The following is a 26,216-nucleotide window of genomic DNA, read 5'->3' as shown; positions in this document are numbered from 1 at the left end:
CAGTAACATCTTTATAGCCGAAGAATACCAACCTAGTCAAATCAGAAGTCAGATGTGAAGAGGATCGAAAACACATTAGAAAAGCTGTCGATATATCGGAAATCGTTTAATCTAAACTGGTTAGCGGTCGAATAAGATGTAAAGCACGTCGTAATTACTCGTTATCTGGTACGGATGCGTAGCCGAGCACCTTCAGATAGATGCGTCGAGTAAAACCAATGAGGTCAGCATCAATTTCGAAGACCTACAGAAATATATTTTTACGTGAATTCATTGCTCGTTATATTTTTCTATAAAATTACCTTCGCTTTCCTCCTAACTGGGATCCTTCAATTGTGGAAAAAATTGACAAGCACGACACTACTTCGCATTCACCAAGAGAACTGTCATAACACCTAGGCAGTGCCTCGACATAATGTTTTATCATTCCTCCCTAGACAAATTTAAAGCGTAAAATTGAGCAACAAATGAGTTAAAAAGGAAATACAACGTAGTAAATAAGAGCGGGGTAATTATAGCTGGAAACATGTTATTCCTAATACCTTGGTGTGATAAACAAATTTAAATCGGCAGGATTTAAAGGCGCTAATTTCGTTACTTGTGTCTCAAATGACCTTTAGATGGGTGAGTTACTACGTCCGCTTCATAAAGTGTGCGATTATATTCTGAAAGATATTTTTGTCTTAGATGGTTCTTGAATGATATTCAAGCCCTTTTTGTCAGTTCTCCATGCTATTTTTGTTTATTTATGATTATTTATTGTTGGCTTTAGTGGTTTAAATATTAGTAATTGTCCAAATACTCTTTTGATATGTACACCGTGGATTTTAGTTCTCGGAAAATGACCGTTTTAAGAGTTCTAGTCCTCTTTTCCTCTCTTTCATGCTTCGTCGAAACCTCTGTCTTTATATTACTGATGTTGTGGTGTCTTACGAGAGGCAATTACTGAAACCTAATTTCCTTCCCGTGAAAATGTGTGTCTTGTTGCTGTTCAAAGTGTCGTTGGTCTTTTGATTTTAATGTAAATATCTTTGTAGACTACAGTCCTTGTGTTGCTATCATGACTGAACACATTGATGCTATAAAACTGGGTTGGTTTTCTATTAATTCGCAACCTCGGTTAAATAATGTTTTTGCTCCATCGAAGGGCTGGACTAAACCGATTGTATATGATATCAAAAGCGTCCGGGAGTTTGGCGTGAAGTTCATCGATCCACTTGGCTAGACAGATTTTACGTATGGACGTTTTGAAGCAATACACGCTTTTTCCTGGTTTCACATCCATCTGGACTTCACGTATTTATAGGAGCGGGGTGGGTACATCCAAAATGAAATAGTGATTTGTTTTGTACCTTAGTTATATCGGTGAATTGGCTTAATAAACGTTCAATTGTGTTGTCAGTAACGCTTTCTGATTGACAATCCTATTGACAAATGCATTTTTAACCTGTTGATGTACTACATCGTAACAAACTTGTCATCTCTGTGCTCTGAAGTTAATTGTTTGACAGCGTTTATAAAAATCAGTCTGGAACAACTGACATTTCTACTTTTTGCACTGTCACGTTATTCTTTTAAGATAAGTGGCACCTAACTAGTTTTCGAATTCACCTCAAAGCCTTGTTGTGTAAAACCAATGTGTTGGTTCTGTACAGCACATTTCTTCAAATTTTATCATCTAATTTTGTTCCTGTTCATAAAAAGCATTTAAAAATTATCAGACCACTGGTTACTCTTGGTGTTTAAACATAGACAAATATATTTATGTAGTTGTCTGTTATCAGGATAATTAATTTTAAACTAGATAAAGGAAGCTGTCTTGGTCGTGTTCCTTATAACTCGGTGATTGGATTCATCTTAGTACTTGTTGGAGGTGGAGTCTTGTGTGGTACAATTTATTCTGGAATATCACGTATCGATACATACTTTCGGTTGTATTTTTTTCCTGTGTACTCGTAAGTTACTAACATTTTAATGTTTTGTTTATTATTTTAATTGGGAGAATATTTTGGCATTCATTTTATTTTACTAAAGTTGTTGCTTAGTGTACCAACTTCAGAGAATCCTCAAGTTGGTTTTAACTTAAAACTATGGCTAACGTTTAACACGAATGTTATTCTCTGTATTGTACAACCTTTTAAAACTAAATGAAATAGGATCCATACATTTTATTTATTATTTTTATTATTATTATCAGCTTTATTCAATATTATATCTTTGGTACAATATAGAATTCTCAGCGTAAAGTATTTCAACAAGTTTCCATTTCTTCTTCGTCGGTCCTGGCGATAAATATTGAGTGATCGCCAGTTAGATGTTAACAGTTCACTAAATGAACATCTGAATAATGTGCATTCTTTCCGTTGTATATTGCCAGCAACCACATTGTCTCTTATTGAGTTTTTTGTAACTTTGACAACGAAAGGTTGTACACTTTTCAGAAACGCAGCAGAATAGGTTGTGCGATTAATAAACATAATGATATATTAAAACAAACAAAAATAGATAACTTGTTGAAATATCTGGATGGCAGGAACAGGTAGCCCAGATGATCAAGCAGGCCGCCGAATACATTCATGTATAGCTTGTGTTTTTTATGAATGTCTATCGCTGCTACATTTTCCAGACGAATACTCCAGATTAACTTTCTAAACTGGAATACATCAGTAACTAATTGGTCACAGAACTTTATTTTTCAATGATACAAGTGGTCTTAAATATCCATTAGTCCATAGTAAATTCAACTTTACGAAATGTATCTAGGTATCATCGTTCTTTTATAAGATACTGCACATAAATCGTCCTCGATCATGAGCATCTGTTTTAATAGAATCTATTCAATCTTATCATTAATTCTAGTACAATTGATATGATTTGTATACCAACAAACGTTTTTGAGTTTTGGGTTTACAAATTAAATCCTCAAGGTCTGGTATGTTCATTAGAGTAAATCTCATCTATGTAAAAGTATAACTCATCATAGGTTTTGTAGCTAGTGAATTTTATTGAGATGAAAAGCCATCCTATTATTCTTATTGTTCCTCGCAAATACTTTTATATTTCATATGACTGATCCCGTAGTATCCATTTACTGAGCTTTTTAGACAAGTTTTGGAAATCAATGGGCTTCACGTATTATTTTCAGGTAGAAAATCCTTCTTTGATTATCTTCCAAAACATCTTTTCTGTAAAGTCATACCTTAGTTAATGCTAATACATTATTTTCCTTTCTTTTCTATTTATCTCGTCGTGCTGGCCAACGTGCACTTGTACCGCGTTCTACGTTGATTGTGACTGAGTCACTGAGTTACTTTTGATTTACTTTTTTCTGACCTTTTTTAAAAGTCATTGCTGTTATATCAATTGTTCCTTAACTTTCAGTTTACCTTATCTAAGAATAGCTGCAGTTGTGAATGGGGCAGTAGCCGTTCTACTCGCTTTTCTTATACTAATTTTCTCAACACTTGTGAATAATGCTACTCGTGGCCGCATCTATCGTGGTGATCGCTACATTATGGGTGGGCGTTGTTCAGCAGCTCTGGTAAGAATTTTGTAATTATTTTCGGCAAGTCAGTTTGTCTATTATAAACCGTATGTGGGCCTGTACAGAATTTACTATAATTCTTTTATGGTCTGTGGAAAGTTATAAAATGTTATGCTTTTATGTGGTTTATTTTCCAGGATTTTTAAGTGTAACACTGGAGTCATCAACAGAGACAAGTTATCTTTGGTTGTTTACATCAAGGACCCACATCAACCTGTAATCTCAACTATAAAATTCGGAAATCTCCACAAACGCCTATACTAATAATTTTTTTTAGTTAGAAGTCGACTGTTGTGACTTTGAGCCCGCTTTTTTATCACGTGATTTATTCGTCGATCGGAATACGACTTATATATACGACTTATACGCTATACACTGTGCCAAAACAATGACGTTCGAACGGTATGAGCTGCCTAGCATGCTTATTGGTCCTTTGTTCGCCTAGCCCGGTCACTTGAGTCCAGAAAGCCAATAACAGGTTCCAATTTGCGAATCATTTATTTCAAACATCTTGGTTCATATACCAGCCAAACAGATCACATCACACCATAAAATAAGAAATAACATTTATACAACATCAAGCCAAAAGTGGCTATGAACGTGGGAGACTGTAATCAATAAACTGAACATAACTTAAGAACAGTAAATCGTATAATAATAATCTATAGGTCAAAATGGATTTTATAATAAAAGGAATATATATATATATATATATATATATATATATATATATATATATATATAATGTTAGCCCATTAATAGTTGTTATAATCTCTTTTTCTTACGGTATGACCCAGCTATTCTTATTGCTTAGTATTCTCGGACACCGATTCACTAGACAAGTCCCCAAATCAGAACACGGTTGAACAGGAAAGAGATTATATTCCAAATAACAAGGTTAAATGAAAGTAAGAAGTAAGTAAAAGCATATTAGAGAAAACGTTAGTATATTTATGGTTTTTACATGAGAAGATTCCAGAGTATTCTCCAACTATCGACTAGCGCTGATTGGATAAGAATTAGCCATTCAGCGTGCACCAAAACAGTCGTGCATTGAGCATGCTTTAATCCAGTGTATGTCCCGCTAACAAAAGTCCTCAGAAGTTACTCGTAATTTAATCTTCGATAAAATATAACAGCGACATCAAAATAACTATTAGGTTGAGTGGATTAAATTTCAATGAACAGAACTTGGGCCTACCCCTCAGGTTACGAGCAGTATTTGCTGTTTAAAAGCTACTTAAATCTTGGTCAGTTAGATTCGGTTGCCACCTACAACCTATTGATTATAAGTCAATCAGTAGCTCTTCTTGATACAGATTAGTGATTAATTTTGATTCGTAAAACAAATGTCTTTGAAATTTACAGGAAGTTTGCAGTTTACTTACTTTTTAGTTTGGAATTGCTTGTACTAAAGTGTACTGAAGTACCCTTTACTCTCCTAGCAGAATTCACTTGCACCATGTCAATTAATGTTTCTTTAAATTATGTCACATTCTATGGATATTTGATCGTACGGGGTATTGAGTTTTGTTTTTTAGTTTACTAGAAATATGATCTTTATCATGATTTTGTATATGATTTTATCCTTCAAAAGAAATAACTTTTCGGAAGGGATTTCGATAGTTTCAAGGTCATCAGTTGGTTGTGGGATCAGAGTTTAAAGATATTATTAGTTTCATAGTTTACATACACAATCTCACTTGTTGATCAAGTGTCATTAAAATGTAGGGAAAAAAAATTAATTTTTGATAAGTATTTACCATTTTTATCTAGTCGAATGCTTTTTCCGGTTATTATTATTCAAACAAGTATAATAAAAAGCGGATAAAAGTACTGATGTTACTTATTTTGAAACTCATAAAATGTTTCTTAAATTGTTTATTTGTGTCTAACTATTATCTGTGTCCAAGTAAACCTTTCTACTAGATGACAATATTAAGAAAATGGATATTCTAATCTAAGCCAGTATGTGTTGACGAACATTGGTCGACATTTATCAATACATCGTAAAGTATTCAGTTGTTTAAAATATCTTGTGGTTACATTTGTCGATTAATCGAATTATCAAACATCCATTTCACAGATCCAATGGCTTCTTACTGAAGCTTTCACAATTGTTTGAGTGTTTATGATTAGTTACTATTTGACTTGACAAAACTAATGATGTTTGTATTAAAAGTCCAGTTTACTCATTTTTACCTATTTCTGTCATTAATATACTGATAAAGGCAATTCTCAGTGCTTCCGAAGTATTGGGGCTAAGTTTTCCAACCAAGGATGAAGAGGTTTTTGTAATCATCAATGGCACTTGCAAAATAAGAGTATCTATCTCTGTAGTTATTGTTAAATTTCGTATTTATAATTAGCTAACATATTTTTATGCAACATTACACTTTTTTGCATTTCATTATTATATCTTTTTAATTTTTTCCTTTCCTTTTCCTTAAACAAATAGTTCATGTGCACCACATATGTAACCATAATTGTATGGTTAATATTTTTAGCATTCCTTGTTGTCCCTACATTTTGTTGGGCAATGTTCAACTCGATTTGTACTGCTGAGTTAGCTGATGTTTGGCATGGACCAGGTGCACGACGTCCTGGTCCTGATGGCCGTGTTGCTCCATCTCTGTCAGAGTTACGAGATCGTAAAGATTACCTGGCGGAAACGTATACAGCTCGTCTTGCCTACTATTATCAAAATCTCAATTTTGGCTATAATCCTTCTGAGTCTCAAAATGGTTTCAGACCTCCTTTTGTTAATCTGGGAAACTCACCCAATCTACCAAATTATCACGGCAATCGATATTATTCTCCTGATTTCAACTACATTTTTAACTTGACACATTATGGTAAAGATGTGTTTTGAAATCATTCTTATTAATGCTACTTTCTAATCTTGTGCTTAATAAACCATTTATATGTTTATATTATTTTTTTATAGTTACTAAACCATTTGGTATAAAATAGTAACCAGTTCATATTCCATAGACGAACCTATATGAATTCAAATCAGTGGGCATAATAAGAGCATTGTCTATTTAATTTTATGAGTAAGAATGACGTAAGTACGTCTTAGTTATTACCGGCCTGTGATCTTGCCTATTTTATAAGGGTCAGTTGCACTATTTATTATTTAAACACATAAACATTGGTACATGGGGGCACCCAGTACATATGGGCCACACAATAACAATGAGACTAGTAGTGGTTACCATTAATTTGTGTGAGGGCTGGGATACTACCCAGGTGCCCAAACCGAGGCGGATGGTTCTTTTAGGGAGGCACATTCGGAGCCATTGACCTGAAGGACAAATCCATAAGGCAATGGAGCATCGTTAGGAGATGCAGTCCAATGGTAGTCTGTGACCAACGATAGGTTTATACGCTATTTTCCCCTCAGGATCTTGGAGCCCAGCTGCATCATTAGTTTGGAGTCAGGGTTTTCCAGCTCCCCTAGGTGGATCCTCATTATTCACCTACCCGGCCAAAGCTTTTCGTTCTCTAAATTTTGTAAACAACACCCCCGACACGAGAAGGCAGTGGGTAGGACTTCCCCGACAGTGGCTGTATACGTGTGGCCTCGTGAGAGCATTTCAAGAGGGAGAGCTGACTCTCCCCACCTTCGGCTGTAGTAGGGAATTTGGAAGCCTAGATTGTATTTAAGCAGAGATGAATTAGAGCATGATTCATAAAATCAATCATTTTACGCTCTTCATGCATACAAGTATATGTTCATTCAGTATTCTGTCCAAAGCCTTCATAATTGTAGTTAACTGATAAAATCCTCATAAAAATAGATTCAACCTTTTATACATTCGTCTCCTTTGAATAATACATTTACATCGATGAAAATTACAGCTATAGATATCATCCATTTACTATTAGGGTCATTTATTGCATTATAGTGACCTGGTACGTTCTTTTACCCCGAGCATTTTTCAACGGTTTCCTCTTAGTTAAAGAATATTGGTAAGCAATTTGAAAAGAATATGGAACTGTAATTTATTCGTGGTTGTAATTCTGCTACTTGGAATATTTTATTATTCGCTTTCAGGATATCATGTGAACGACGGATTGGAAAATCGTATAGTTGCATATATTAAGTATCAGTAAAACGTTTTATTTATTTATAAGACTAAATGTGCTTGGTGAAATTTGGTACTGAAACATCCCCCTTTGTAATTCTAAACTTATAATTCACTCATCTTTTATATTCCTCAAAATGTTATGGATCTTTTTCTAATTTAATCAGTGACTTAGAAAGAATTGCTATGCACCTAATAAAATAGACCTTAACATAGCGGTAAAATTAGGAATAATATCTTCCGTATCACTCAAATACATCTGTGGCAATTATTTATCTCCCAGAATCTCATTTTTCTCAGTGCTTGCTTTCCTACAATAAAAACATACTCTTTTTGAACATCGCCATTAATATTTAATTAAATGATTCTACAATTGATTGACCATTAAATAGTTTATTTTGTAAAAGAAGTGTTATAATTCTCTCTTATTACGACCCGGCTATTCCTATTGCTGAGTAGTCTTGGACACCGATTCACTTGACAAGTCCCCAAATCAGAAAACAGTCGAACAGGAAGGGAATTATATTCCAAATAACAAGGGTAGATGGAAGTAAGAGGCACAATAAAAAAAAACAGTATATTTATAGTTTTTACATGAGAAGATTCTAGTCTTCCCCAAGTATCGACTAGCGCTGGATAAGAAACAGCCAATCAGCGTGCACTGACACAATCATGCATGGAACATGCTTCAATCCAATGTGTCCCGCTAACAAGAAGTATTTATAATATCCCATTTTAATATCATTTTTCTAAACAAGTACCGAGTTTTATACTAAATGCCTAGTACGAGCAGTTCAGAACAGTTGATTCCAATTGTTCAATATTCATGTTCGAATCTGCGATAAGAACATTCATCTGGTTTATCAGAATTTCAAACTGAATGTTTGCACCAGGTTTGTTGACAGGTAATTCAATGTAACGATTTCTAACTTCAATGTACTACGTGTACTTAAAATTGGGACTTTGAAAAGTACGAATAAACCTATCGACCGACAAGTTCCCATCTATTTGAAATGAATATCATAATGCCTGTGTATGTACTGTGTGAAACACACATTCATTTCCAGTAAAGCTCAACTGTGAGAAAATCAGGAGTGCGACAGATTTCTGATCACATTCAGCCAATCATTAAACCACAATTGTAAATAAATGATTTGTAATGCTGGAACTAGGATTAAGGTTTTAGCAATAAGATTTACAGTTATGATTGGTGCTCAAAACTTACCATTGCGATTTAAAATTATGATGTAGATTTTAAGATTTGAGTTTGGGGTTACAGCTATGATCAGGATTTAGGATTTATGGTTGCAGTTACAATCAGGGTTTATGAGTAAAGTGAGAATTTAGTATTGGGATTAGGTTTTACGCTTAATATATATTTACCTTTATCCTAACTTTAAACTGTACATCCTAAACGTAAACTCGACATTTTGTCCTTAACCCTAACCTTAGGTATTTAACAGTGTTTTTATCATCAGTACTAATCATCTGTGTTCGGTAGATAACGTTCTATTTTGATAAGTGTGTCGTGACCTTGAAGCACCTCACTTGTTCTTTGTTGGTTCTTTATACTTCATCCTTATCATCATCTAACAATGTGAATAGGATATAGGTTTTTAATAAATTGACCGTGTTCTTATTTTACTTCATCAATTCTATTCCTTATTATGTTGCGTTACAATTGAATAATAGTTTAAACGAATGTGATGACCGCTATGGATATTTATTCTTGTTTATGCAGATTTTCAAAAGTCTGGTCGTCTTCTTAAGCAATGATCTCAACAACCTGTTAAAAATCTTTGTTGCTAACAAACATTTTACATAGCTTTAAATAATAAACGATATCTATTAAAACATAAACTGATAATTTAGAGAAAGAACCATCTTTTGTAAAAGCTATACAAATTTATTTGTCGTTTCTAACGCAACTACAGACAGAGTCGTTTATTGGACACAGTGGGTTGATTATTTCTAGTTTATTGAAGTGATATCAAATATTTTACAAATCTGCCAGTGAAATTCAATTATTTATTTTCCTATTGTTGTGTCAGTGTTTTATGGGTACACTATTTCTCTTTTTTTCGAGGTGTTTATATTAAACCATGGATGTATGATGAGTCACTGAATTATCGCGAAGCCATTACTTCGCTGAACGAATTTGCAAGATTTTGTGACGAAGTAAGTTTGACTTATCATTATGTTTTTCGTTAATGGTAAGTACATACTTGTAGTGTTAGTAATGGCTGTATCAATGTAGAGGGTGAGACAGTAGGTGGACTAAAAGTACACAAAGAAAAGCAATTAGAAAATAAGTAAAGTAACGAGGAATACCAGAAAATGGATTGCTGTAGAATGATTAGGTATAGCTGATGTTGGGTAATTAACGCTTAATGCACAATACGAAGTTACTTATGTATTTCATTAGTCATGGTGGATTATTGACTAACAAATTCTCAACACGAATGTAAACAACGTGCTTGACTTTTCACAATTTTCTATATCTAGATGCTTCATATATGCTAGCAGGTCGGTTTAAGGCTTGAGCCATGTCGATCAGTACAGACTTTCAGGTCAAGACTTCTTATATAATCGTGGTTCATGGTTGAAGACGTTGATTGATCGAGTCGAAGCTTTAGACAAGAAGTTTTAAGCCAAGTAGGCTGTAAAGGAACTTCAGGAATCGATTTTTAATGATAACCGATCGTTATGTCAGATTTAAAATTATGATCTTTCTCACATCCACAGACTAAACAATAAATTTTTGCATTTGATGGGGGGGATACCGTTTTTATACACAAACGTACTGTGCTTAATGGGTACCGAAATTCGATAAAAGCAATAATATGTGGTCCATGATAAGTGAATGTGATGATCTATAAACTGATGTCTTTGATGTGTGCTATTGATAAGTATTCCAAAAACCTAATAAATTGTGCATATTAAGTTCTAGTTATGGTGACAGGTGATTTGAACCCTTAAACTTGTATCTCTTAGGTTACTAGCTCAAATTTAATCAAAACACTGTCTACCTTTCAGGTAAAAAAAAATGTCACTGAAATTGTACATGTTCTGAGCCACGTTTATTTAGTTAACAGATTAATAACTACTAATGCCTACTCCCTTCCAGAATTCTCTATTTTAGTAATTCTTTCTTAGCTATTTGTTTCATGTGAGACCTAGTGTCATAACTCTCTGAATGTCGGTAATCATTGTAATCTTATTCCTAACACTCTGATTATTTATTCATTCTCACTTAGTTTCTGATTTAACGATGTTCCGTTTATCTCCTATTGTACATAGGATGAATAGTTAGTTTCTCGCTTCCGTCGTAGTTACGAAAGTCTCGATAAGAATGGTGTGTGTAGTATATTTAAAAGACATTCTTTTGTTGCCAAGGTATGATCCCAGGATAGGACAAAGTAGCTGTTCGGTGCTTCTTCAGTTTCAGTGACCGTCTAATCAATATCAGTCTGTTATGTAACCTATGAAATAAAAATGAAGTTTATTACCTTCAATTTACTTTAATCTATCACATTCACACTTACTTCTACAACGTTTTTCCCATTTATCTAGGTTATGATAGTGGGTCCACTTTTTGCTTGTTCACTTGGTGGTGCTGTTTTTGTTCTACTTGGTTTGGTACGTTTGTATGTTTCTTTTTTATCTATTCTATTTATTTGCACACTTCTTATTAAACCTTTTATTATTTTAGTCTTGTTATACAAGATTATAGTAAAATTAACGGAAGTAACCTATGGTGTCATTGAGGAGGGATTCAGACAATTCAAGGAGGAAATTTTTCTTTTCAAGAATATCATTTACTCTAGTTGTACAATCGTATTTATAATTGACTTACGAATAAAATAGTCTATTAAACGACAGGAGGATGGTCACATCATATCATATGTCAAAACAAGTTGATTAATAATCGAAAATTGAAGTGAGGAGAGAGATAGTTGAATGAAATCAGATGTGGGAAGGATAAAAATTTAGCTAAAAAGGTGAAGATTAGAAACAGAAGAATGTAATTAAATTGGATTACCATGTCAGGTGCACGGACGAATAATGGCTTACATGTGTCTTTTGCACACAGAGTTCATGTTTGAAAAGATGAATTACTAACCAATAAGATTTCTATAAAATCTAATGCGCATAATTTTGTTTTTACCAATATCATTGTAAGGTAGTGTCATAACACAAGTCTGTCTCAATAGTCACATACGGATTTTGTTTTGCTACTGTTAGAGAGATCCAGAATATTCCTCGAAAAATGTTTATACGGTCCCTGTAAATTCTGGGGAACATTTTACCCAATCAGCGTTAGATAGAAGTCTCTCAAGAACATTTAGAAAGAAAAGTCACGTGTCACATTTCTGATTGAATGATTACCTACCCTGCTACTATGTTTAGTAGCGTTCAAGAAGCCTAAGACCATCTGAAATGCCATAAATACCCTAATTTTTCTGTACATAAACGAACCTTGGAGTAAAGCGTTCTTCCCATATTTCGCACCATTTCTCTCGTGTTCAGGTTGTCGTGTAGCCTGGGATTATTAAAAAGCTTTGGAAACTGATTCTAACGTCCAGTCAGAAGATTTATCAACTAAACGATACGATTAGAAGCTGCACCTATTTTACAAGTCAACAGTAATGTCTGACTAACATCAAACTGTAAAGTGTACTAACTTTTATAGAAGTCTAACATGGCATTCTGCTTGAATAACGAATAACCTGGAATATTTTCCCTTGTAATGAATCTTGTCAGAATTCGATAGACGTTTTGCTAACTTTAAATATACGAATAGGCCATGATTACTTTAGCTGATACCGGGCTGTCCAACCACTGTGCATAAGTCAGATGGAGTTCGGGCTAATCACATTATCTTTCTTAATCGTGATTGTATGAAAAGAGAGTTCTACTGAAAAATTAAGAGTGCAATTGTGGCACGAGAAAAACTTCCTTTTGGTGCTTAAACAGACTCGTCTGGAAGGACCCATAAGGTCTGGCTGGGGCGGGCCAGAGCGTAGGCTATAAACTGTGCCGTAACTAATGCACAGAGGTCAACACTAAATCTGCTTGTGATATGGATCTGAAGTGAGCACATCGTCTGTGACGACTTATTGATATAGTAATTTGAATACTTGATATTCATTCAGTAAAAATAATTCTGAGTTACTGCCTGGAGTGATTGCATTTATATCTATATGCACTTGTACTCTATGCAGTGTATGAGCCTTGATTTATGCATTCTATATTTGCATGTATTGCATACTTGCGAACGGAAACTTTTAAGCCTACGGAATAATAGACAGAATTGCAATCAGTTCTAAAGGTAATTGACTGTTGGACTGATCCGTGTTTGTAGGTGCAGACCTAGTTGATGTCCACACGATAACCTCGATCATTGATTGGAGATGTCGGATGGCATGTTTTATTATCGACCACAGTGGTACAGATACATTCACTCTTTGTTTTCTAATAGATCCTGAGTTTAAAGATTATCTTATGCCCGTTATTCTGCGAACTCATTCTTCTCAAATTATTGTTCATCTCCAATCTTTGCTATTATGATCGATACTGTTACTACTTCTGCTACTCTAATATTTGTCCTCAGACTTTCATCTCGCTTTCCTGATGTAATATGGTAGCAACTTGCACCGATGCATATATATTTCAGAATCTACATACTTATAAGTGAATGACTGAGTGACAAACTGTTTTTTTTCTCTTTAAATCAATTAACGTAAAAAAGTCTCACGCAATATCTCATACATTTGTTAACTGTTTCTTTTTATTGCTCCATTTTTGTTTGCCTTCACAGACTCTATTTGTTGGCTCATTGTCAGCTTATTATACTCGATTAAAATTGACAAAAGAACTGACAGATTTCAAACAGAGCATTGCATTAAGATCACCCAAAAATCATGATCCATCAGCTTATTTTTAAATAGCAGAATCCCTACGTACTATTATTATTATTATTGTTATTATTATTATGTAAAAATCTCGGTGTTGTAGACAATGAAAGAAAATATTTATAACCTTAATTAGTTTGTTTTTAAAGCAAAGTAGTGAAAATGCATTTTCTCAGTAGACAGAAGGATAAACAGGGAGAAGTGGGCACGGGAAAGAGGTTGGAAAAAAGTGGGGAATATAGCAATGATTATCGTTTGTTTGAATTATTTTCTAATTTTATTTCTCACAGTTGTGTATACTGTGTGCACTTTCCAGTTGTTGTTCTACACACTTGACAATGTGCGATGTGTTCAATTCATTGTTTATTTGTTTGTTTGTATGTGCATTTTGCCTCTCTTATCTCCACTCAATAATGATAACTGTCCTATCCTTAATGTACATGATAGTATGTTTGGAGAAAAAGATAATAATTTGATAAAGTATTTTTGTTTAACTGCTATCAGTTATAGTAATAAAAGTAGTTATGAGTACCGTGTATTTTACTCCATACTCAATATGGATATATATATTACTCTAGTTTTTAATATATGTTCTATGTTTACTCTATATTCATTTGTTTGGCTTTCGTTTTTATTTTTGGCCTCTCCCTATCATAGGATATTCCATTTTATCTTTTATATACTATTTGTATTCACTAAATGATGAATTATGATTTTGGTACAACTAGTCAATAATTTAAAAATTAGTATCTATGTATGTGCGAACACGAACATACGCTCCATCTATCTCCCTCTTCTACGTTTTCGTTTACATTGTTAATCAAAACCATATATATCTATTTTATGTATTGAATAACACAATAATGATCGTGCTATCTTGTCTGACTATCGCATATAGTTTCTGATCTACTGCACTTTGCCTATCTATTCATTTACTCTGCTTTGTTTTTGTTTTTCTATCAACCCAGTAAAAATGATACAGGATAAACTTTTAACGACACAAACATATTTTTATATATTCAATATATCTCAGTTATTACTACCATTATTCGCTATTTCACTTATTTTCTCTTGTCATTATCATTTATACTGTCTTTTTTCTACAATGTCATAAGTACAACTTTTTTAGAATGAAATAATTTCCAATATTTTATTTTGCATTTTATTTTATTCAATTGGTTGATAACAGCAAATTTAAATTTGAAGAAACAAGTATTATCACCAAGTATTTAGCTAAAATGACACTAGTCTCGTTGTTCAGTTATTTTCATCATAATGCAAATAAGGATCTCATAATTATTTCTTTATGTATGTGTGCATATATGTATGTCTTTTTTGTAAAGTGAAGTTCTTGAAAGTTTCAGTAAATAAGAGCATTTTTAGATCAATTTTTCCTCTTTGTTTACATAAATGTATACTCAAACTCAAAAAAGTTTACTTCAATATTCCATGATATTTGTTATTATTATAATTATCACTACTATTACTACCACTACTACTACTATGGTAAACTGGGACTTCGAATTACTATTCTTTGATTTGACTTTACGTTTGAGATATTCATATGAAGAGAAAATCAATGCATTTGTGGTGTACTCCTTTTTTTGATTTAAATCACATAAATAAATTGTTCTCATTATGTTAACTCTCTTGTTTCATTTGTAATTATCAATAATTCACAGAAATTCCAATGGTGTTGTTACACCGTTGAGAAGCTAATCTAACATTGTACAGAATTCCCAAGGGGAAAGATTAAGTTTTAAATTGTTTAAAAATGTTAGAATGTGAATATGATCGACTAACTTAAAAATATGATCAATCCACAGAATGCGAATGAAATAAATCACATAGAATCCTTAATAATATTTCTTATGGAAACCATCATATCCAATTGTCATTGTTTCGTTTCCCAGTTGAAGCATGAGTGAGATTTAAAGTGGAATCAGGATAACCCGTTTGTGACAGTAGTAGTGTAAGTAGGTTTAGCTAAATAAGTCCTTCATATTCGTGCGAAATTCTCATCATTCTATCAACGTGTAATTCTTAGCATAAGAAACTATTGACAACTCAGCCGCTGCACTACTTTTACCAGAGTGAAACGACTCTGCATTCAACGAATATGAAATGCATCCCACCTATTTTCGTGTAATTAAGCAAATTGATAGGTAGACTTGATTGTATAGTGTCGAATACATTTAGTACATAGAAAAATCCGTCTTGACCTAACATATGTAGGATATCCCTACATTTGAGTTAAAGACTTCGATCTTCTAATGTTGAATAGATTTAAGTTCTGAAGTCCAAAATATGGTTCTTAGGATTAGTGATTTGACATCATAACGTCTTTTAGTTGATAACGAGTAGTTGCATGTTAATTAAGTATCCATTTGATTGAGTCTCGATGGTCTTGAAGCGACTGTTTCTCGCTTTGTAAACTCAGAATCACATGTCCATAAATAAAATGGACTATGGTGTTGAGCTACTTAGTTTTCAGATCACATACCAAACTTAGTAGAGATTTATCGACAGTAAACAGTATGATATTTTTGATGCTCTTCGACAATATCTGTACTATAGGTCATTTGTCGAGCTTAACTTTAATGTCTGACTGCAATGCTAACTGACGCGAGTTAAAATCTTCAATAAATCATTGGTTTTCTCGTTAAATGGATGCTTTGCTGATAAATCCCAAAGTAAACGAATTCATAGCTTAGTTATCATGGTTTCCATTCATTCTCTCCCAACACTATTGAACCAGTAAGTATGATATTAAGACCTCGAAGGGAATTACAAGTAAACCACATATCATCATTAGTGAATATTTGAAAATATTAAGGACTTTAAGTTACTCAAGAATTGAAAACCTAGCGAATTAATGAGAACATCCTTCCGATTTTAAAGCAGTTCATTGAACGAATTTTTGTCAAAGAATAATCTGATATTGCTTGAATATCAATTTAACCTTGAATAGACGTATATAATGTCTTCATTATACTGATGAAACACATGAACTGCTTATGAAATTTCAAGGATTGAATTAATGTGGAAAATTCATTTTTATGCGTAGGTTGATACATTCGTGAAAGATTGGATGTCGTTTTTCCGTCGAACTAATATCATTTCTACTAATCACTTCATTCTTAATAGCTGCATTGATATTTTCAAATAAATAGATTTTGATGTATTACCCATTGAATCAAACTATATATTACTGTTAAATATAAATAAAAAATTCTCTTATTCATTGTTTTTATTCTAGTTGTTTACATTTAACAAAAATAGTGAAAACAACTTCATATAGTTTACAAACTCAGCTCACAATTAGACTATAATCACGAGTAATTCTATTGAGTTTGTGATCTAATTAGATTTTCTTTTGCCCTAGGCAGAATAAATATAGTGACAAAACAGTTACTACGATAATAAGAATGTACTTTTATTTAATAATATTTGAGTATATAAGGTCAGAATATTTCTAAACATAAATGAGTTGTTTTCTCATCTAAACATTTCATTTTTTTCAACCCATTTTTCTATAAATACATAGATTCTCAAACATCTGCAATGTTGGACTAATTACATTTTGTGAAATAACACATAGAATTTGATTAAAGTACACGATTTCTATTGAAGAAATTATTTTTGCTACTTTAAGTCCTATGATAGTAAATGAGTTTTGACAGTATTGATGTATATCAAGGTATATAGTAGTTAATTGACAAATATGCACAAATCATAAACGAAACAAGTAACTAGTAACCTATGATTGTTTCTGATAGACTTTATACGGAATATGCAGTAGTTAAAAAAGTGTTATTGATGAAAATTTAATTTGGATTGAATGATTCCCTGAAATACCTTATCTTGATAACAATCTTGTGTTCAGTAATGAATAACGTCGTAGTAGATTTATAAAATTTTAATGGAAACCTATGGTGACTGGTGGAGTTCATTAGATGTTAGAACTAAGAAAAATATCACCAAAAATATTTGATGGCGATTGCGCTTTATAAAACAGACTAAAGCATGGATCACTGAATTATGACTCAGTGACCTAAATTTATGATGCTCTCAACAGTACCTGGAAGTCATACATTCAATTCTTTATAGAGTCATAATTGTGCATTATGATGAAATCTTAGTTACTCTGCAAAATGATCTAAACTGTACGGAACTATTAATTCAGTCCATTCAGCTTGAAAATAAACTATTATTACAACTTCATTTAAGATAACTGTGAGTAAATTGTTATTAAGAATAATTATATATATCCTACAAAACATTTTGGATATATACTGTAATCATCAGTTGCGTGGATATCAGAATTTAATAGTATACAATTCCAGATGTATTAGAAATATTACAATTCTCCATTGATGTGCCTTGGTTCAAGTTGTTTAAATCCACAATAACATAGGAAAATTAATGTCAACAACAATGAGAAAATATTAAAAAATGGAGTGTTAACAAATAGCTGACATATAGTAGTATGAGACCATTACAGAGTGGATGATTACTATAGATTCTGATCGATATCATTATTATTCTGCTGTATTAGAACACAATTATTCTTATCAGAATACATGTATGGAGTGCAACAATGATTTTTGTTTACGTTGCTATTTACACTTGTATTGTTTGAATGTGTTCATCAACTTCTCCAATGCTGCGAAAAGTCAACAAGTGTGACTACATTTTATGTTTCTAATGGTTACAACGCTCCAACTAATACCATGGTGATACGTTTGAAATCACGAGTAAGAACTAATGTAGTCTAAGATATTAACACTGAATAACTGTCGTTCATTACCATGCATTGGTGGTACTATGCTTTATGGACGAACCAATCAGATTAAAAATAACGGACTTTAGATCATTGGGTTAAATTCAAAACTCTATGACATATAATCTGTACTGTTTGAAGAGTTAAGTTAAAATTACTTATATTTAGTTCATAAAAAGCTTGGATAGTGTAAAGATTATGATCATTAGACTATCGTCCCTATGAGTTATTTACTCTACTTCATAACTCGTGTTCATATTAAGAATATTTAAACGGCTTTGCCATGATTTAAGAATTATTTTTGGCTTTATTGAGGCTTTGAAGGTAAATTATACTGTAGTCATATAAAGAAATTTTTGTATACCATTCACTTTCATTTTAAAACCTGTTACTCCTTTACGAACTCTGATAAATTTATGAATCAAAGAGAAAGTATATACATATTATAAATTATCAGGTTTTTATATAAAAAGATTATTTATTTATATTATCTGCATTTCGATTGGCTACAACGTCGCTTAAAATTGTTCATAAAATATAGTGACTCCCAGCATTTATGATGAAATCCTTCTTAATAGTTTATATGCAAGATAATTAATGATGGTATAAAAAATGATCTATTAATACAGTGAATTAAATCTAAACAAATTCTTCACACAGTTACAACTAACCAATCCTTCATACAAAAAAAAGAAAGAAAATACAAACTATATAAGTGTGTATTTCATAAAATATATATCCCAACAACATAATTTGATCTAATCATAACTTTACATTTGAATTCGATAATTCTGAATCCAAGTTCTTATCATTATTTATATTTCTTGTTGTAGGATCACGTGATGCTAGAAGTTCATTAATTGATGTTATTATTTCACAATCTTGATTGAATGTATTATTCTGTAATAAAATATAACAAGGATCAAATAGGAAATTAAAATAAATGATCCCAGTTCAATTAATTAAGGTGAAAAAGAAAAAAAATTATAGTTTTTCCTATTCACAGTAAAATGGTTTGTTTTGTTTTGTTGAATATTTTATCAAAATAGTAAATTATTACTAGTGAAATAGATATTATCTTAATGATAATCTTTTTCTTTAATCATCTGCTTAAATTATAATGTTTTTGATTGAGATCATAAACCGAATAATGTTAGACCACCTTTGGAAACCTGGAAGCACTGGACGGCCGTTTCGTCCTGTTGTGGGACTCCTGAGCAGTGCACATCCACGATCCCGCTCGCGGGGTTCCCACAACAGAACGAAACGGCTGTCCAGTGATTCCAGGTTTCCAAAGGTGGTCTAACATCAATCAGTTCATGATCTCAATCAAAAACTTAATAATCTTCACAACCCCTATACTAGTAAATTATAATGGCTTGACTAAAGTACATAACTATTAATTTAAAAATATATTACTGAAATTGTTACTTATTATTATATATAAAAAGTAAACTGAACAATGTTAGATTTTAAATTCACTTGGTATTGTTTGGCTTGTATCTTCCCATCGAGTGTTTTTAAGACTGCAATTCATCAGTCTGTTATTATCTACAAATATGATGTTTACTAAAGTATGTACGTGAAAAACTTTAATACATATTGATTATGAAATAAATAGTTATTTTCTGAAATGAAAATCTAAATTTCGAAATTAAATTGTTTAGCTGAGAAGATTCGACATTATCAAAAGAATCCATTTAAGCTGTGAATATTCTTCATCATTTGCTTACATTGTTTGTAATGTTAATTAGTGATGATGTTTCTTTCAATGTTACTAAATTTATAATGAAACTTATTCTCGTACTTGCCTAATTTCTATGTATAAAATTTAAGCAATGAACTACTAACAAGTCTGACATAAATTCTAATTCTGTTACATATATCTATGCTCAGACATGTAAACAGTATGACTTGAACAGCGTATTGTATCATAATATAAATTAGCTTATAGCTTGCATTACCGATTGATTTTATTTAAAGATCCATAGAAAATCAAGAAGTCCTGAACAACTATTTCATCTTAGTATGGCGGTCTACAGCGGTGAACATCCATAACCTAGCAATGGAATGAACTCAGAAAACTCAGGCCTCTCCGATAACTTATAATTCGTGACCGATGAGGCAAAATCCAGTGATTCACATTACTAACTTATACATCAAGAGTTATAAGTTGCCACTCAGTAGTATTCTTCAATCGATGTTAATATAGGTTTGAAGCGTAGATAAAATTATCTTAGAGATATCTACCCTTTCAGTAACAATTATTGAGAATGGAGTAGAGAACTGTGTTTAAACGTTGTCAGTGTTAGTAGTACGGTGTGCGCTACTGACTTCGTTAAATGCAAGTAGTATGTATCACCTGGAGGCAGAATGCTAAGAAAACCGAACAGAAAAGAACGAGAACAGATAGTGATCGGTATGAAAACGAAGGAACTATCAAGTTTGAGACAAATGATTAACATTTTGCAAATGAAGTATTTACTGTATGGTTCTCAGATTTTACTAGGAGACTCTGTGATTTTATATTTGATTACGTCTAGTTTTCCCCACTGGTGTTTTCGATCATTACAGTAGTAGACATATTATATGAAATTATGCAACACGAAAACAATAATCATTGTCGATTAACTGTCTGTTTATTTGTTTACTGTTGTTTGAAGTATAGTCCGATTATCAGTTGAAAGACGATAGAATCCTTTTTAACATAAAGTTTCATCACACTATTGACAGATTTTTCGAGAATATCTTTAAGTAAAAAAAGTCTGCACAAAGTAGAAATTATGAATTAAATTCACAGTTTTTTAGTCTTATCTATTCTCTAATGATTATGAGATACGGCTAATGAAGGTCACTGAATTAAGAAGATTATAAACATTAAATATTGTGAATGTAGTTCAACCTATAAATGAACAATTACTAACTGGGATATTCAGTTTCAACAAATATGGACTATTTACTTAGTGATATTATAATATTTCTTCAATTAAATATTTGATACTGCCAGACAACGTAAGTCGGAAAATGAACTTCAGAGCATATTTAAATTGATAAACATAAATAGAACACAAAATAAAAAGTATTTTTTTAACTATTCAATTCAAGAAATAATTGTATACTTACTATCAACTTGTATACCCACCCGGTGAATTAAAAAGAAACAAAAAACACTAAACAACTAGAAGGAACTATCTATTTACTTACATCAAATAACAAAGTTAAAATTCCTGTGCCCAAGTTTGTTGTTGCATTTTCAACATTTAATAAATTCACTTGATATGTAATTGCCTCTAATAAGGCCTTCAGACCGTTAATACCAATTGAATTGCCTGGTATATAAAAACAATTTTTTTGAAAGATTATAATAATGATTTTTGTGGTTTTTGAGAATTTGTACAAAAATAATAATAAATTACACTTAAAGTATTACATTTTGTTGCAGTGAGAGAAACTATGATTGTTGTATAACAAACAGAATTAGAAAAGGATTATTATTATTATTAAGGGAGTTATATATTGAATTAAATTACTTTGTAAATTAGAAATCAATTTACTTTTCTTGTATAAAACGTATGGTGGCGGCTATTATTAAAGTAATATGACTCTGAAAGTGTAACAAATCGTTTTTCACGTTTAATATTTAAGTTTTTTGACATTAACACAACAAGAATAAGGTTACAGTCTACTTCGAAGGCGGTATATCAAGTAAGTGATCCAGTAAAAGCAAAAGATGGAGAAAAATTAATCATTCAGTGGAAAGTAAGCGTACACTTTTGAAAGTATTTTTAAACGCTCAAGCGTACTATAAAATACGACTTTATTTCAACAAATAAATTGAAGCGTGAAACCGATACGTCCTGGGTTCCAATTCCATGGGGCGAGATCATGGATGAGCACTGTTGAGAAGTTCCATACTAGAACGAAACGGCCGTCCACTGCTTTTAGGTTTTCCATGATGGTCTAGCTTCAATCGACTCATGAACTCAAACAATAAATAAATAGACCATAAAAAACATGATTTCAAGAACGGAAATCAAAGAACGGAAAAATGTATTATCTGTTTGTCAATAAAACTAATTAACTTTATCGATTTAATGACGTTTTATTTTTACCGCCCTACTATTATCTCGTAGTTTTTTAAATTGCTAATATATTGTAACATTGACAGATATTTTTTTATCAATTTTGATTAGATTATATTTTGTAAATAGAAATACATAAAACAGCGAAAATGTTCAGTTAAATGGAAATAATTTTAAATAATGACTAATTACTCATGTGCATACTAAATCAAGAGTTCATGTATTATTAAATTTCAATAGACTCAATATACGATACTATTTATTAATTGCTTAAAATGAGTATATGTCATATTTATGGTTATCCAGACATTATTGATGGATTCAAGTATGAAATAACCGTATTTATCTGTTCTACTTATGAGCGATTGATAATTTTAATAAAACATACATTACTATAAAATCCATTTTCATAATGTCTTCAGACTTGAATAAATAGTAGTAAGTTTACATTCAACGTCTCAGGGGACTTCCAACACTAGTTTACTATAGATTTGTATTAGTCCCACTTCGATAATTTGAAAACTTTAATAAAATGCTTTCTTAGTTACTTTTAAAATTAGCTTTTTAGTTTAATCAGAATATACATATATGAAAGGTTCAAGTCATGAGTAAAACAACCTTAGTTCAACACTTTGAATAAGTAATATTTGTTTAGTTTAATCTTACTGATATTCTGTATTTATATGAAATGTAAATACAAAGTAGTAACTTAAAGTATCATAAACATTTAGTGAATAGAATGAATTCAACTCAAGGTAAATCAATGATGACCAGGAAAAAGAGTAATAACAAAATAATCATTATTTAAGTATGAAATAGATGGTTAAATAAGTAATTAACTATTTATTCAGTCAATTAGATGTCTCAGAGAGCAACAAGAAATTCCCAATGTTCTTTGATCTAATGAAAATACAAACACTTTAACAAATAAATATGCTTAACAAAAGATAAAAATAATGAGGTGAGTAAAGCATTGGAATAATTTTAAAACAACTCAATTTATCAGTGTTATGTCCCGATAAGCATAATGAATGGTAACTTTTGGGATCCATTTATGGATCAATACTATACGTATATTTTTCTCGTATAATTGTTAACTGACTAAACCATCATATTCATGTCTCTCTTATTATGAGCTCTATTTTGACCTATGGACTATTATTACACGATTTACCATTCTTGAATTATGCCCTGTATATTAATTACTACCTTCCACATTCACAGCCACATTTGGCTAATTCTTGTACAAATGTTGTTTCCTATTTTATGGTACGATATGGTCCGTCTGGTTGGTATGTAAACTCAGTATGTTTGAAATAAACAATTCATATCGCAGAGGCTGAGGTTTGTGTTCTGGATTTAACTGACTGGGCTAGGCAAGAAGCAGGACCGTTAAGTATTATAGACTGCTCGTACGGGTTTTATGCGTCACTGGTCCGATCGATAATTTACTGCTCTTTAATTGGCGGTATCGTTACATTATACATTAACAGTGCACTCAGGCCACAAGTAATAACAATCACAAGTGGAAAGTTCTAGATCTACACTTTATTCCACGATAGTATTTACTAAAAAAACATCACCTCGAATCTCATTTAAAGGTAATACTATTTCATAGAACCAAAATATACTTTACAATCGATAAATAGACGATTAATAGCTTTATTTTTAAGTTTCCCTTTTATTTGGCAGTCCCACATATAGGCGTATAAATTCTAATCAAAAAGTTTATTTCTCTTTCCATATAAACATTTAAAATAATCTATGACATAGTTCAGCTGTAAGATATTTTGTCAAAAATAACAAAACAGAAGTAACAGTATTTTGCTTATGATAGTAATTATGAAAACCTATGAACCATAATAATATGTAAAGTGATACCAGAAATTCTCATTATATTTAATTATTTGCCTACAAAATATATCCTATTATAAATTATATTGTATTAGTATAATTAGTTAATACATACAGTGACAAACTATATATACAGGTAGCTTGTAGATGGTTTTCTATATAGATAGAAGGTTAACATTCTGGTAAAACAAATAAAGTACACTGGAATAAATTAGAACTACCTTTTATATTTTGGAAAATATAATGAATTTTTTATAAATCAAATATTGTAGTTATTTCATTGTATGTTTTTTTTCTACATAGAAAGTTATAGTGATTGTAGTAAGACAAATTAACACACTGATTGATATCATTGTTACTTACAAGTGGGAAAGAACTCAAGATCAATTCTTTCAAGATCTTTTGTTTGATTTATGCTGAAGAGCTTCACAACAAGAGATGACTGAAGTATTGTCCAAATCCCTACTAAAAAATATGGTTGTTGTTTTTTGTGGTATGTGTGTGTGTGGGGGAATCACTTTGAACCAATTTAATGAAACTCTTTGATGATTTCTATGATTTGTAATAAAAATTTATACATTTATGATGGCTTACGTGATAAATTCAAGAACGCTAGCATAAAATTGCCAACAATCAATAATCCATATGGTTCAACGTAGATAGCTTTATCCAGAATTGGATTTATTAATTCATTCGTTTCGGGACTGGACTAAAATTTTAAATAAAATTATACGTAAATGTACAATATGTTGAAAGACAAAAACAGATATATAAGTGTTGAGCTAGACAACGTATATTATTAGTTTAAGGGATTCGTACTTTTGCGCTTTTAATTTAAACAAATGTACTCATCAGTCTCAGATGTAGTATGGGCTATATGAATGAATGTCACAGTATTTCCAGCATTTAAAAATCGTTTGTTTCCCATAAAAAGTACGGATACGAATTCGATTAGTAAAACGCAAACATTATAACTAAAAGAAGTTCAAAAATCCTACAGAATTTAAAGAAGCAATATATTTAGGTCGACTTAATAATAAATGATATATCAAAATAGAAATAGCATTTTAGCTTATACAAACAGGTTAAATCAATACAGTCTAAAAGCAACCTATAGAATAATTAAATAAGATAGTAGAAACAGGTGAAAATGACAACCAGTCATACATGAACTTATCATAAACAATTTTTATAGCACTTACGAGATGAATTTGATAAAAGTTATTTTCACTTGAAGTAGGTCCTGGTAATGCTGTTTAGACTAACAATCAAAGTTTCTTAATTAAATCATTCCTGTCAGTTGAACTAGCTGTATCAACAATCTACCTAAGCTACAAAACTTTCCCATTTCAAAATTGCTTATTTTTCTGTCATCAAAAGAAGAGTGAAACTAATTAAAACATAATTATTTTCTAATACTATGACCAATCATTTTTTTATCAGTATAGAATTGTGGAGATTATTGACTTACTGACTGAGATCTTGAACCGACTGATGTTAGACCACCATTGGAAACCTGGGAGCACTGGACAGCCGTTTCGTCCTATTACGGGACTTCTCAGCAGTGCGCACCCACGATCACGCTCGCGGGATTCGAACCTATGGCCTCCAGTATCACATGCGAACGCTTAACCTATTTGACCACTGAGCCGGCATCCAACGGTGTTAATGTCCAAAAACATGTAAATATGTAGTAAAAATAATGTAATTAAATCTAATTTGTTAGGCGATAAATGTCATTAAATAAAGTTGGATAGTGACTAATAGGTGAATCTAGGATGCACATTTTGTCCAATTTGGCAGTTATCATATGGATTTACTGTATCCCAGTGTTGACATTCACACCAAACAGAGTACATTTCTCTCCAAGCACTCAGGACGTTATCCACTTACCTACTGAGTCAAGATAACCACTAGTTTTTGCAATGGGAATGAATTTTACTTTAT

At 31.8% G+C, this 26,216-nt stretch overlaps 2 protein-coding genes across 3 annotated transcripts in view; one reads left to right on the top strand and one right to left on the bottom strand.

The window, feature by feature from the left end:
- The first annotated feature begins 542 nt into the window (after positions 1-542).
- On the top strand, positions 543-15,598 carry PLP1_1 (CCT complex interacting protein). 2 transcript variants are annotated; one of them, XM_035730332.2, is made up of 7 exons: positions 543-624; positions 1,805-1,955; positions 3,382-3,541; positions 6,003-6,399; positions 9,722-9,813; positions 11,209-11,274; positions 13,457-15,598. In XM_035730332.2, the coding sequence occupies exons 1-7, from the start codon at positions 621-623 to the stop codon at positions 13,580-13,582; spliced, it is 996 nt and encodes a 331-aa protein (XP_035585627.2). In that variant the 5' UTR covers positions 543-620; the 3' UTR covers positions 13,583-15,598. The 2 variants fall into 2 exon arrangements, with proteins under 2 accessions (XP_035585627.2, XP_051069533.1); XM_051213543.1 differs by having other exon boundaries at positions 6,492-9,813.
- A 3,438-nt stretch (positions 15,599-19,036) lies between these two features.
- LRRC71 (Leucine-rich repeat-containing protein 71) overlaps positions 19,037-26,216 on the bottom strand; it is a 63,394-nt gene continuing 56,214 nt past the window's right edge. Inside the window, exons 14-16 of the mRNA XM_051219021.1 lie at positions 24,864-24,978; positions 21,538-21,662; positions 19,037-19,233 (exon numbers count right to left, since the gene is read on the bottom strand). Coding sequence (XP_051069532.1) covers positions 19,096-19,233; positions 21,538-21,662; positions 24,864-24,978 — 378 coding nt within the window. The 3' untranslated portion in view covers positions 19,037-19,095. The remainder of the gene's footprint in view (positions 19,234-21,537; positions 21,663-24,863; positions 24,979-26,216) is intronic.

The sequence above is a fragment of the Schistosoma haematobium genome, chromosome 3 (genome assembly GCF_000699445.3).
Source record: "Schistosoma haematobium chromosome 3, whole genome shotgun sequence".
Taxonomy (NCBI): domain Eukaryota; kingdom Metazoa; phylum Platyhelminthes; class Trematoda; order Strigeidida; family Schistosomatidae; genus Schistosoma; species Schistosoma haematobium.
The sequence above is the reverse complement of the archived record's forward strand: the minus strand, read 5'-3'. Positions and strand labels throughout refer to the sequence as shown.

Excerpts from the sequence above, each read along its gene's own strand:
- PLP1_1 (XM_035730332.2), top strand. Across the intron at positions 3,542-6,002 it reads GGCGTTGTTCAGCAGCTCTG|TTCATGTGCACCACATATGT; the intron begins GTAAGAATTTTG and ends TTAAACAAATAG. Across the intron at positions 11,275-13,456 it reads TTTTTGTTCTACTTGGTTTG|ACTCTATTTGTTGGCTCATT; the intron begins GTACGTTTGTAT and ends TTGCCTTCACAG.